The sequence below is a fragment of the Nomascus leucogenys genome, chromosome 16 (genome assembly GCF_006542625.1).
Source record: "Nomascus leucogenys isolate Asia chromosome 16, Asia_NLE_v1, whole genome shotgun sequence".
NCBI lineage: Eukaryota > Metazoa > Chordata > Mammalia > Primates > Hylobatidae > Nomascus > Nomascus leucogenys.
The window spans coordinates 61,700,380-61,714,756 of record NC_044396.1 but is presented as its reverse complement, the minus strand read 5'-3'; the positions used below and the strand labels follow the sequence as shown (position 1 = coordinate 61,714,756).

The window sequence follows — 14,377 nt, the reverse complement described above, 5'->3', positions numbered from 1 at the left end:
CCACAATTTCTAACAAGGCACAGCAATCTAAGCAGTTCCTGAATAGGGAGAGAAAATGCCACAGAGGCAGCAGGAGGCTGAGGCAGGAGAATTGCTTGAACCTGGGAGGCAGAGGTTCCAGTGAACCGAGATGCGCCACTGAACTCCAGCCTGGGCAACAGAGCAAGACTCCATCTCAAACAAACAAACAAACGAAGACAACTTAAGATGATTCTGTAGGCACCTGTTGCTACAGGGGTGTGTGAAAGGTGGGGAGGGTGTCCACCTCAGTCTGGAGCGATCAGGGGAGGCCTCCCTGAGAAAGTGAAATGGAATTGAGGTCTGAAGAGCAAGCAAGAAGTTAATTCATATGAGGTTGTAGGGAGTGTGGAGCAGAAAGAAGGAACTGCATTTCCAAAGAGGCCACGACAGGAGGACTGGATGGTGGGCATGGACACAGGTCATCTTGGAGGCAGGCAGGTGCTCAGGGAGCTGGCAGCACAGTGGATGGGACTGGGTCCAGAGTCAGGGAAGGAGCTGGCCGCCCTCCTCCTTCGGCCTTCTTCCTGCTGGGCATCCCTATTCTTGTCAGTCAGCTCTCTTAAAGCAGGGATTCCCAGCTCCCAGCCAGGCCTGAGAGGGGCCAAGATTCCAGCAAGGGCTGTTTTGTAAAACATTGAGCCTGTCTTACAAAACACACTGGGGAGAGTTAAGTAGAGGAAGAAACTTCTTCCCTTCAGAAGAAGGACCTTTCCGTTTCCTCCAAACTGGCATACTCACAGCAGGGATTGATTTTAGAACAACTTGCATTCAGCAAATAGCCATCAGGATCTTTAGGCAGTGGCACACTGTGCAGAAAGTTAGGTCCTCTGGCTGGCTTCCTTCTCTTCTGCCCAGGCCCATCCCCTGACCCTCACCCATTGTGCTGCATGTTACTCTGAACTGACAGTTCAGGCACCTGGACAATGGTGCATTATTTTGTATGAGAACATTCCTAAGCCATAGAAAATTCTCCTCCTCCACAGTCCCTATTCTCTCCATAAATACACCAATACCTCCTTCAATCTTCAAAGTAATTAACAGTCCTAAGATTGGCAGTTCTATTACAGCTCACCTTCTGAAGTGAGGTCACCCATTATTGAGGTTTAAGACCCCAGCACACAGCTACCATTCCTTCTCAAGCTGTTAGCTGTGTCTGGGTCAATGTGGGTGGCTATAACAAAGTACTCTAGATGTTGGTCCAAATCTTTCGAGAACCATGGGCTACATACTGTAGGTTTAGGTCTGAGATCAGGGTGCCAGCAAGGTCTGGTTCTGGGAAGGGCTGTCTTCTGGGCTGCAGACTGCTGACCTCTTAGTGTATCCTCATAGGGTGGAAAAAGAAAGCTAGAAAGCTCTCTGGGGTTCCTTTTATAAGAGCATTAATCCCATTTATGAAGGCTTCACCCTTATGGGCTAATTCCCAAAGTCCTCACCACCTAATATCATCATATTGGGGTAAGAATTTCAACATATGAATTCTGGAGGGACACAAACATTCAGTTGATAACACTCTGTGTTACTCTTCTTTTTATAGAAAAGGAAACAGCAAAAAGTAACATTTCATTACTTGGATTGTTTCAGGCGTTCTGGAAGGTACATGTCTTGCGGTGAAAATCATGGTGTCAGACCCCCAAACCCAGAGCAGTATTTGACTCCACTGCAGCAGAAAGAGGTGACAGTGAGACACCTCAAAACCAAGCTGAAGGAATCTGAGCGCCGACTCCATGAAAGGTGAATCTGCCTTCCTTGCACGCTGGGGTGTAGGACAACTTCTTTTTCCATAAAATGAAATATGAACCCAAACTATAGAAAGATAGAAAAAATGATTATATTCAATTTTTGTCAAATTTTTAAAGTCAGCCTCTGAAAAGAGTCATAACTCTGTGTGATATGGCTGTTTCAGGAGTTCAGGGAGGCCCGTAGGTTAGAGGGGATCCTTTGTTTTGTTGTTGTTGTTGTTTTTTGCTGTTGCTTTGCCGTGTATACAGCTTTGATGTGAAATAATCGGGTGTGTGCATGATTATTTTTAAATGGCAAAAACACGTGCGGGAACAATCCCATACTTCCAGCAGAATGGGTCACAACCGTGGACCAATTAAGCCCTGTTTATATCCGTGCACGAATGGATATCTGTGTGCATTGTGATTCCTGCATGCTATTTCTGTGCGAAGGAAGGGGCTCATTGTTCTTGGCCAAGCGTTAAGGTTGAAAAAAAAAAAAGCCCATGCTTAAGAGATCTTATCTGAGGGAGAAGACTTTTGACATCTGGGCAGCAGGCCAGTTTTTCTGCTTGATGATTTTCCCCTGGAACATTTTGGAACAGACCAGGAAAGCTCTGACCAGGGTAGCTGTGAGCTCAGGGTGAGGGTGGCATGTGCATTCTCTAAGAGTCTGGGCTACCTGATCAGCCCAAACTTCCTCTTCTGCTGCCAGAAAGATATAGAGAAAACTCAATGACCTTGGTTGCTAAAACTGTGGGCAGATAAGGGCGCAGACTGTGAGGAAGGGACATTTTTCATCTTCCGAATTAATCTGGTTCATCATCTGTCTGAAATAGACTTGAGACCAAAACTCTCCTCTGGGGTGAGTCAGACCTTATGTCTGGAAGTGTTTGGTCTGTGATTTGCAGAGTCCATGGGAGGACTGGAGCACTTAAGGGAGGAAGGAATGGGAATGCAACAAAACTTGGGAAAATATTCTAACCTAAACTTAAATGAGCAATATTGATGTCTCTTCATATATATGAGGATCCTGAGTACCCTATCTTCATATCCACTGAGAATGTAAGGACTGAATATGAAAAAATTATATGTAAGAAAGAATTTATATACAAAGACCTTGAAATAGAGTTGTCCTGTGAAGGATCTAAAAAATAGGATAGATTCTCCTTAGTGTAGGATGAATTCAATATTATCCTACCTGAGAGGAGATAGAATAAGCAGCTTGTCAGCAGGTAAAGTTCCTGCCACGTGTAGCATTTTATTATTTCGAAAATGTTTATCATTGGAATACCATACGAACAATTTAGCAAGGCTAAAACTTATCAGTCTACCTTCTGTCTTTGATAGGTAATTAAAAGTGAACTGGCCTTCCACAAACTATAGACATTTGGAAAGGGTAGGCTATGGAGATAAAAACAGGCTAACAGATGCTAAGATGTTCTAATAATAAAGTTTCAAATATTAAGGATTGATTAGAAGATAAGACTTATAACACAGTGCAATATCTGACCCATAAGGAGTACTCAAAAAAAATTGTGGTAGCTATTTTGATTCTGATTCTGATTACTATTATTACTTTAGCCATTTACAAGTAAAGAGAAAGTTCATAGCTAATCTCTGCCAAAGAGAAAATGTACTGCTTCTTTATGTTTAGGCTGGAGTGTTTTCTCAAGTTTTTCTGTGTTCTCTTGAGTTCCCTGAATTGAAAACTGATTTCACATCTGTATTTCAAGTGGAAGAGTATGAGCTCTTGGCTCTGTGCCAGAACTGCCTGTTGCCCAGTTCAAAGTTTTTTTGTTTTTTTTTTTTAATTAACCATGCTTGTCTTGGCACTCTAGGGAAAGTGAAATCGTGGAGCTTAAGTCCCAGCTGGCCCGCATGCGAGAGGACTGGATTGAAGAGGAGTGTCACCGGGTAGAGGCCCAGTTGGCACTCAAAGAAGCCAGGAAAGAGATTAAACAGCTCAAACAGGTCATCGAAACCATGCGGAGCAGCTTGGCTGATAAAGATAAAGGCATTCAGAAATACTTTGTGGACATAAACATCCAAAACAAGAAGCTGGAGTCTCTCCTTCAGAGCATGGAGATGGCACACAGTGGCTCTCTGAGGGATGAACTGTGCCTAGACTTTCCATGTGATTCCCCAGAGAAGAGCTTAACCCTCAACCCCCCTCTTGACACAATGGCAGATGGGTTATCTCTGGAAGAGCAGGTCACCGGGGAAGGGGCTGACAGGGAGATACTGGTAGGAGATAGCATAGCCGACGGCACAGATTTGTTTGATGAGATGGTAACAGCCACCACCACAGAATCTGGTGACCTGGAGCTTGTGCATTCCACCCCTGGGGCTAACGTCCTGGAGCTGCTGCCCATGGTCATGGGTCAGGAGGAGGGCAGTGTGGTGGTGGAGCGAGCCGTTCAGACCGACGTGGTGCCCTACAGCCCAGCCATCTCGGAGCTCATTCAGAATGTGCTGCAGAAGCTCCAGGACCCCTGTCCCTCGAGCTTGGCGTCCCCTGATGAGTCTGAACCAGACTCGATGGAGAGCTTCCCAGAGTCCCTCTCTGCCTTAGTGGTTGATTTAACTCCAAGAAATCCAAACTCAGCCATCCTTTTGTCTCCCGTGGAGACCCCGTACGCCAATGTGGATGCAGAAGTTCATGCAAACCGCCTCATGAGAGAGCTAGATTTTGCAGCCTGCGTGGAAGAGAGGTTGGATGGTGTCATCCCACTGGCTCGCGGGGGCGTCGTGAGGCAGTACTGGAGCAGCAGCTTCCTGGTGGATCTCCTGGCTGTGGCTGCCCCCGTGGTCCCCACGGTTCTGTGGGCATTCAGTACTCAGAGAGGAGGAACAGATCCTGTCTATAACATCGGGGCCTTGCTCAGGGGCTGTTGCGTGGTTGCCCTGCATTCGCTCCGCCGCACCGCCTTCCATATCAAAACTAAATAGAAGTTGTTGTTACCGTGTGCCAATGTGTCCCATGTGGGTTGTGCCAGGTAGAGAAACAGGAGGTCAATCTGTGACGGTCTCTATTCTGTCGTTTTGCTCCTTGATATTTGATTTGCACTATATTTAGTTGAAGCCTGTTCACTGTTTAAAACCGGAGGTATCTTCAAAGGCATGGAGACCTGGTTCCAGTAAATGTCCCACCAGTGGGGTATAGAAAGCATGCTCATGACCCTGCCGTGTCGTCTGAGGTACCCGTTCTTATCCTAGTGGTTCAGGAAGAGAAAATGCAGTTTGCACTTTCAAGACAGCTTCTCTAAGGCTGGCATGTTATCTCCTTGCTTTGCTTTGTGCCGTTTTAAAATGTGTAATTGTTCCAGCATTCCAATGGTCTTGTGCATAGCAGGGGACTGTAACCAAAAATAAACATGTATTTGTGTAATTGGTTTGAAGAAGTCTTGAATAGCTCTTTAGTGTCTTACTTGGGGTTGATAAGATTTGAGTGTTTGCAATTTTTTACTAAATGTAGCTCCAAAGTCTTAAATGGCTTGTTTGTTCTTAAACTGTTAATTGATGAAACTGTGCATAAGTTTACAATGTACTAACTTATTTTGCTTATTATATATAGTGTTTTATTGGAAATTGTAACCACACACTTCAGCATGATGAAAATAAAGATTAGTGTTTCCATTTAAATAAATGTTTTATCCTCCTATAAAATAATTATTTCTGTGATTTTACTTCTATGTATAAGAAAGACAATGAATAGCAGATCTTACATCTTTATCAATAGGGGTCTGTAAAAATTGAATTAAATTAGGAAGAGGGAAAAATAGTTATTAAAGAAAGATGAAGATTTCCTACACTTACTTAAAAAGCATCATTTCTGAATAAAAGTAGTTTTGTTTACTTTTAAATTGCCCATACACTATTTTGTCCACGTTTATGCAGTAAGTATATCTTGAATGTTTTCAGGAACATTGGGTTGATTTAAGCATGCTAAGTGTTCAGGAGAGGGAGAATATGGTAGTGCCATATAGCTTCCTTCCCCAGAATGATAGGATGAGGATGGGTGGCTGGGAAGGGATGAGAAGGTATTTGATCTATGTTCATCTAGTGCTTACACCAAAATTTCGAGATTAGTATTTTACACATGAGGGAGCTAAGCCTCAAAGAGGAAAAATGTTCAGGATCTCAGAGCTCATCTCCAGAAGCCACGATTTCAAGTGTTTGCAAAAGCAAATGCCTTTTCTACTTTGCCACACAAAGGGAGGATAAAGAGGCTGGATAATATCCTAAGTTCTCATCCAGAAACTCTTCTTCCATAGCACTTAACACCTTTAAATATACCACCCTTTTACTTACAATGCCTTGGTTATTACCCATCTTTCCCACTGAGATATTAGTTCCATGAGGGCAGGGATCTGTGTTCTGCTTTGTTCACAGATGTATGTCAAGAACCTAGAACAAATGAAAGAATAAGACTTAGAATTTGATAGCACAACAAGGAACCTATAATCAATAATAGTTTAATTGCATATATTAAAATAATTAAAATAATATAATTGGATTGTTTTAACACAAAGGATGCTTGAGGGGATGGATACCCCATCTTCCATGATGTGACTATTGCACACACATTGCATGCCTGTACCAAAATAGCTCATGAGCCCTATATAGACACCTACTGGGTACCCACAAATTATTTTTAAAATATTTTAATTTTCTAAAACTAAATTAAAATTTAACAATAACTTAGTACAGCACCTGGCACATAGTGGGAAGTCTAAAAATTGCTGTTGAATGAATGAATTAATCCAGCAAATACTTACCAGGTACTCCGATGCTAACTGGGCACTTTCCAGGATGGGTCTTAAATAGTGAAGGAGACAGAAAAGGTTTCTGTCCTCAGGAAGCTTACGTTCTGTGTCTGTGGGGGACACAACATGCCATCAAATAAACAAAAGATGGTTTCAGATAGTGGTAAATGCCTCAAAGGAAATAAGGTATTTTGACCAAGTGTGGCAGAGGTGAAAGTAAGGAACACATCTCTGAAGAAAAAACATTGGTGGGAATGGAGGAAAAAGAGTCAATCATGCGAAAATATGGGACAAAATCTTGTTGCAAGAGGAACAAATGCAAAGGCCGTCAGACAGAAAACGCTCAGCGTGTGACAGGAGCATCCTGGAGGTCAGTGTGGCTGGAGCAGAGTGAGAAGGAAGGAGAAAGTTGGAGTAGATAAGAAGCTGCTTCATATGGGGCCACATAAACCATGGTAGAGGTTTCAGTTTATTCAAGGACACCATTTAGGGGTCTATTGTAATGTCCAGATGAGAGATGATGCCAATTTGGAGGTGGAAGTAGATACAGAGATTAAGGTGAATAATTACAGATATAGCTTGAAGATAGAACTAATGTGATTTGCTGATGGATTAAATGTGGAGTAAGGAAAAGAAAAAAAGTAAGGGTGACTCAGGTTTTTGGCTTGAGCAATTGGATCAACGGCAGCTGTATCTGCTCAGAATGGGAAGAGTTCAAGAGACACAAGTTTGGGAAAATAAAACTGACATGTCTATTAAAATATCTATGTGAAGATATCAAGAGTAACTGCATATATAAATGTGAAAATCAAGGGAGCTGTCAGGACTAGAGTTATAACATTGAACCTTTCTGGCATTTGTGTGGTAATTAAAACCATAGGAACAAATGAGGTCATCCAGGAAGAGTGTAGAGAAGGAAAAAAGGTCAAAAATGGATTTCTGAGGTACTTCCATGTTTAGATAGAGGTGGAGGATGAAGAACGAACAAAACAGCCAGAGAAATGACAGCCCAAAATGTAGGAGCAAAACTAGGTGATTAGTAGTATAAAAACCAAGAGAAGAGAGTAATTCAAGAAGAAGGGAGCAGTCAATTGTGTTGAAGTCCCACCAAGAGATTAATATGAGAATAGTTACATATTCACCAGCTTTGACAGCAAGGTCTTAATGACTGTGTCAAGATCATTCCTTGGAGAAATGGGGATGGAAGGCCAATTGGAGCAGGTTGAAGAGTGAATGGAAGAGAGAAAGTGAAAGAAATATGTGCTGCTGAATTTTTTTATTAAGTTTTACAATTAAGGAGAATAGGAAATTGAGTGGTAGTTAAAAGGAGATATAAGGTCAAAGGTTAATTTTTCAATATTGAGAAGAGACAGAACATGTTTGTATGCTTTTGTGATTAGGCCAATGAAGAAAAACAAATTAATGACATAGCAGGGAAAAAAATAAGAAAAAAGTATAAATTAATTGAAGAAGGAGAGCCTTTGAAAAGAAGGGACAGGATCCAGGGCATGGGAATGTGTGTGTGAGGAGAGATGGTTTGTCTCTGATAGGACATTTCTATTGGAATACACACGTGTCTCAAGCACACACATTTGTATTTACACGTCTTGCAGCTCTAGTCAGCAGTAGAAGGATTTGTTTGAAATGGAAGGGAAACTATTTCTGGAGGTGAATAATCGGAAGTATCCTGAAATAATGAGCCATGCTGACTCAGGTCCCTTCCTGTAGTCCAGCCCAGATCAATACTTAGATACTGGTATCTTCCTTAAGTCCCTCCTTGTGCTTATTTTAAGTCATCGCTAAAAGCATTTTTACTTTAAAAAGATTATAAGCCTGTTTTGAGTATCTGCTTGTTTCCATAGAAACAAATATAACTACACAAACTCAGCACTGTTCTCCATCAATTCAAGTTGGAGGGAAAGGATAGACTCTGGTTAGAAAGAATTCTCCACAAACCACAAATATTAATTGTCAGATTGGATGCAGCTGATCACCAATAGCAAATAGTTTTATTGTCTTAATGTCCTATATCCCCCTTTACATAAACCAAAAGATTCAAACAACCCATTGGAGACACTGGACACCCCCTCACCCTCCCTCTCCTCCTTCTTTAGGGCTTCAGCTGTATAGTCTGTGGAAAATTACTGCTTTTATTCAGAACAGTCTCTCACAAATGAGTCCCTTGGAGTAAATAAAAGATGGAACATGTTTGCCTTTTGGAAGCCCAAGGCATTGGCTGGTTTTGTGGACAGGATGATCTGATCTCATAGAAGTGCCTCGAAGTTGCTTTCAGTAAGTTGAGTGCCTGTGATGTACAAACAGGCAGGAAAATGGAAAAAAACAAGAACAATTCCACTCTATTGAACAAACTGCTGTCCCATCAAAGCAAATGTTAAACATTTCCTACAGTTATGTGTGCAAACATTCCAATTTATAAGACAAGATTTTTCCCAAAGGGATATGTTGACCTTTCCAAGTTGAGCTGTTCAGAAAAGAGGGGAAAAAAATGCCATGCACTCAGATGCCAAGCGTTTCTGACATTTGTGGCAGAAGAAAAAGGAAGACTGATTTGCATTAATCATTTGCCCTGCCTAAGTAGTGGTTGGGTCTGATATGTTTTCCTCTTGAGGGTTTTTCATTTTACAAGATTTGGGGTGGTTTCCCATTTCCATTTTGGGTCAGTGAGCACTTGAAAAAATTTTATTTCCTTCCAATCTTGCCGGCAAAATGTGCACAATGAGGCAGTAGCCTAGGAAATTAATAGTTTATAACAAATCTTGAAAGAATGTCAACAATCTCTCAATTGTCCTGAACAAAAACAATTAGAAAGTCCAAATAGAATAAAACAGGCTTATATTAGGTAATTATTTTAAACCCACTGGATGCACTGCTGTGACCACTGATTTTCCCACAATAATAATGATTGTTATAACTAATGGTTACAATCATAACTTGAAAGAATTTTAAAATTTAAAAAAGGTTTAAGTTCTACTTAGAAGACTTTTTGTTAGGTTGAAATATTTTTAGTAAGCATTCAAGTTTGTTAAAAGATGTACAACTTTAACAAGTATTTTACACATTTAAACACTCCAATATATAAAACACATAAAAATGAACGCACAGGCTGGAAGCCCTGCCATTGGCCTGCCCCTGGCCCCCTGCGGGGGTCCGGGTATTACTTCTGAGAAGAGCTTCCATGTCATTTCCCTATATACCAGGTTCTTTGAAAACTTCCAGTTCATGTAAGATCTGTTACTTGAAATACTGCTCTGGTTAATGCTGAAGATATGTTTCTCTATTGCCCTAAATAAGGAATGCTTAACAAAATTGTTTTCTAAACCTTTGTTACAAAATTTTGTCTGCCAGTACTTTATTGGTCTAACTATGAAGAAGACTCATTCTCTCTCCCTCAGATTATAGAAGCCATGTAAGTATCTGGGACTATCATGATACATATAAGATGACAATGTATTATAAAATCAAGTCTGACCCCCCTTGTGAATATTAAAGGTAGGTATCATGGCTTCTCTAATTCGATGGTGCAGTTAAGACCCTCCCTCCCCTTCCTCGCAATTATAGTAGTTCACAATGTTTGAAATGGTTTGCCAGCCTCCCTTTCTACAGTAAACAATAGGTGCTGGCATTTTAAACTGACCTTTAATTCTTCTGAACCAGCACATTATTTCTAGCTTGTTGGTTGTATACAGAAAATGAAAAACGAAAGCAGACAATAATTTTTACATCTCCCACTGGAAGGTGTACATGGACAAGTTTTAAAAATGATCGCCCATGCACTGTCTCACTCCGTAAGGGCTCCTTCTAATCAAGACAGATCAGGTAATTACGAGGTTCAGATGCACTGCAGAGCCTCACAAAGCAAAAAAAGCACTTGCATTTTCACATTTTAAACTTAAATGTGACAAGTTAAATATATCTATATTCTTATGCACATCTTCACTTTAGCACTGCAATAAAATGCTGAGTTAATTTCAGAGGCCACTATATCTGATGATGGTGTTTTCTCCATAAAATAGGTAAGCACTGCGTTTATTCAGGAATAGTCAACAGGTTTGGAAATGGCATTGCTGTATAAGAACTCAAATTAAGGTTTGAATATTTTAACAAATAAAACTAATTATGGGCAGTAGTTAATATCTTATAAAGAGCCAAAAGTGCTCCAAGAATAAGTCAACATACTGATCAGAGTATGTCCTTTGAATTTTCTATACAAGATGTTTTCTTCTGTGCCATTCATGCTCTCAACCAAATCCTAGACACTCGCTAATAGCTGACAAGGTCAGGGACAGTTTGTAGCAGGAAGGACTCTAGGTATGATACTGAACTGCACATGCATAGAACCTGTGGCCTTGACCTCATTATAATTATGACCCAATCAAGTGAGCTAATTGACTTATTTCTGCAGCTGTGTGAATATAAATCACATTTCATTTTGCCTTATCTGACCCAAATAAACTGCAAATACGTAATTATATGGCACTGATATTCAACTATAGTTGTCATTTACATGAAAATAAAAACCAAGCTAATTTTCTTCATATTAAATTATTAGAAAACACAAATGGATATTATCTACTATAATTTGTAATGCTATCTTCATTAAGAACTAGGAGAAACTTTAAAAGGCTTTTTGGCGGCTCATAGTTCCATCAAGAGAGGGCTTAGAAATCACAGTCCACATAGATTGTTGATTAACCACTATTATAACCTCCTCTCAAAGGTTGCTATTTTCCATTCCATTAATCAAGTACACAATTTATTTTCTAAGCCTTGGTTCCCTTATATGTGAAATAAGGGTAGTATCTCTCTTACAGGATTGCTAAGAGTCATTGATATAATTAGTCAAAGACTCAGACTTACAATAAATGTTTTCTTTCTTGCTAAATTTCAAGTTCAATTTAAAGGTGTATAAAATACTGCAAGATTAGGCAACCTCTCCCACTCTTTGCAGGGAAGGGGCTGCCAATACCTCTGCATGGTGAGATGTGGGAAGTATACAGGGCCTCATACCAACTTCCAATTATTGAGTGCTTATACTGAACACTTACGTACAGTCTCAATCCTTATAACCACCATTTCCATTTAAAAGACTTGCAAACTCTGGCAATTTGTTTAATGCTGTACTATCTCTACAGAAGCTCTGAGAACTCTGGGAACCTCTCAGAGCAGGGGTGATCTGATCAATGTATATAAGGAAAGCATCTACAGAAAGATCCCCTGAAAAGAACTCCCCTGAAAGGGAAGGCTGAGATTATCTTGGACTGGCCACAGACTTTCAGTGAGCTTCTCTGCAAAAGTTTCTGCTGGTGAACTAGCAGTGTCAGCAGGAGGTATGAAAGGATAGAAACGAATCTGTTGTATGAGGGTAAAAGATGGTCAAGGAGGTCCCTAGAATAGAGTGTTCCTTTCAAGCTATAGAAGATGGAAGGTGTCTGTTGAAAAAGCATTTTACTAGCTCTCAAAACTTACTCTGGTTATTGAGTATGCCCAATGGTCATGACCAAGAGAGATGGAAGATAAAAAGTAGAAGGCAATGTAAAAAAAAAAAACAAAAAATAGTTGAGTATAAAAGGAGTGCCTAGCTGTTGCTGTAAGCTTGGGATAGTTTTGATTACATTAAAGAAAAGTGAAAGGAATTACACAAAGAAAAAAATAAATCTCTTCATATTGTATTCTGACAGAGCAGTTCAAATTTTAAAAAAAACTATGTAAATGATAAAAACAAGTTTATTAGCTACTAAGTATGCTCTTCAGGAACCCACCATCTTCTTCAGCCCTCCAGTTCACGTGAGAGGGTATAAGCTCCTTCCCGGGAACAATCTGTAGGCTCTAGCCCACTCCCAACGTCCCAGCAGGGATCCATTCGGAACCCTGTCATGTTTGCTTACATGCCTAAAGATTTCCTTTGAGCAAGGGGCTTAAGGAGTATGAAAATCATTGTTGGTTATTCCAAATCTGAACTTCATAGGATCAAACAAGACAGAGCCAGCTCTGTCTGGCTCAAACCATCCTTTAGTAAACATATCATTCTCAACAAAATTCAGGCTTTTGGAATACTGACTATGGTTAGGTTTACGCCATGGTGGTAGCTTGTAGAGTGGTGTTGGAAGCTCGATCCAGATGCTGGTTTCTATAGGTATCTTCTGCCCAATCGCCAATCTTCATCTAGAAACAACCTAGAAATAATCACCCAGAGGCAAGTGCATGTCAAAACTGAGAAATTCGGATGCAGAATTTTAAATTTTCAGTTCTAAAATGTCAACTCAATTAAACATGCTATACTAAAAGAAGAGCCAAGTAAAGAACATCCCTAGGTAAAGCTTAAGAAGAGGAAATGGCTAGAAACCATGAAATTACTACATAAAAAACAAAACAAAAAGAAACACAAGGTAAGTTTCACATGTCTTTGATTACTTGTTATCTCAGTATATGAAATGTACAATTTTGGTAATGCTTAAAACTTCACTAATTCTATCTAAGCCTACCAGATTTTTCTTTTTACTTCTAATAAGCATCTAAAACTGACAATTCTTTATTGAAATCAGGAAAACAAAAAATAGAAATCATAAATTTAGTAGCTAAAAGAGACAGTATGCTACCATGATGTCATATGCATTTAACTCAGTGACTACTTTTGGGACCAAAATATACCCAAGTTAATAGATGAATTTAGTTTACACATCAATAGAGATAAAATAAATTCCAGAATTGTTATCTACTCTTTCCAGAAGAAAAATCTATTTCTTCCTAATCATACTAACTATAATTTCTAACGTCTTTATTTTTAAATAATCAAAAACCAAAAAGCCAAACAACAACAACAAAAACCTCAAACACATGAAAATCATGACCAAAGCAAACTTAAATACTTTTCAGCTACTAGGGAAAAGCAATACAAGTAATTGAGCTAAAGGAAGTTATCCTTTATGAACTCCAAATTTAGAGAAGATATGTTGTATTCCCATAATAACTAAATATAAATACAAAGAAGGAAAAGAATACATTATTAAAACTTTGAGCCCAATTCTATTTAAGTTGGGAGTTTATTAATAGAAATTCTAATGAATATAATAACTGGAAATATAATTTGGGGCTATAAAAAGCTCTGTACCAAAGTTAAATTTCATCTTATTCTATAATCACATTTAGTCTGGAAGCTTAGGCCAAGGGCTTAAAGGGTTCTCATTGTATAACTTATGATTTTTCTATAAAATATCACTTTAAGTAAAATAAATTAGCTAAGTTTGGCCTGTAGAGTACCTACGACATTTTAAAATCTCACAGAATGTTGATTCTAGGCAGTAACTTAAGAAAGTAAAAATCTTTAAAAATTCCAAAATGATAGGAAAATCAGGCTGGATGCATTTCAATTGCAGTGAAAAGGTTAATGGGATTTGAAACTATGAAGTCTACTTTTCCCCTAAAGACACAGTATTTATTTCCTTAAGACTATTTTGGAGCCAATCAACATCATAAATATTATTATTCCTACCTTTATGATTTAATGAATCAATAATGTTATCCTAGCCAATAACACAGGTAACCTACATAATGTCAGACATCTAAAGCTAATAGAGAAATCATCTAAAGGCTTTGAAATATTTGACCTGATGGCTTTAAGCATTTGTAAATTAATGGCTTTTGGGAGGGAGGAAGAACTAAGGCACTCAAAGATACCACAACATCTTAAAATCTATAATGAAGGGAAAAAACTACTAATACTAGTTCTTAAAACTCACAAGTTATAATGTAAAACAAATGTCATTTTAGTTGATTTTCAATGTTTATACATGCGATATAATTACATGTATGACAACACTAATCCAAAAGAAAACAATGATGTACAAAATG

The 14,377-nt window shown here is 39.2% G+C and overlaps 1 protein-coding gene across 12 annotated transcripts in view; it reads left to right on the top strand.

Annotated features, from left to right (window-relative positions):
- Positions 1–5,412, top strand: part of SYBU (syntabulin) — a 116,662-nt gene extending 111,250 nt beyond the window's left edge. For all 12 annotated transcript variants that reach the window (XM_004090796.3, XM_012508620.2, XM_012508637.2 and 9 more), the window contains 2 exons: positions 1,603–1,752; positions 3,581–5,412. In XM_004090796.3, coding sequence (XP_004090844.1) covers positions 1,603–1,752; positions 3,581–4,691 — 1,261 coding nt within the window. In that variant the 3' untranslated portion in view covers positions 4,692–5,412. The remainder of the gene's footprint in view (positions 1–1,602; positions 1,753–3,580) is intronic.
- Positions 5,413–14,377: the final 8,965 nt, after the last annotated feature.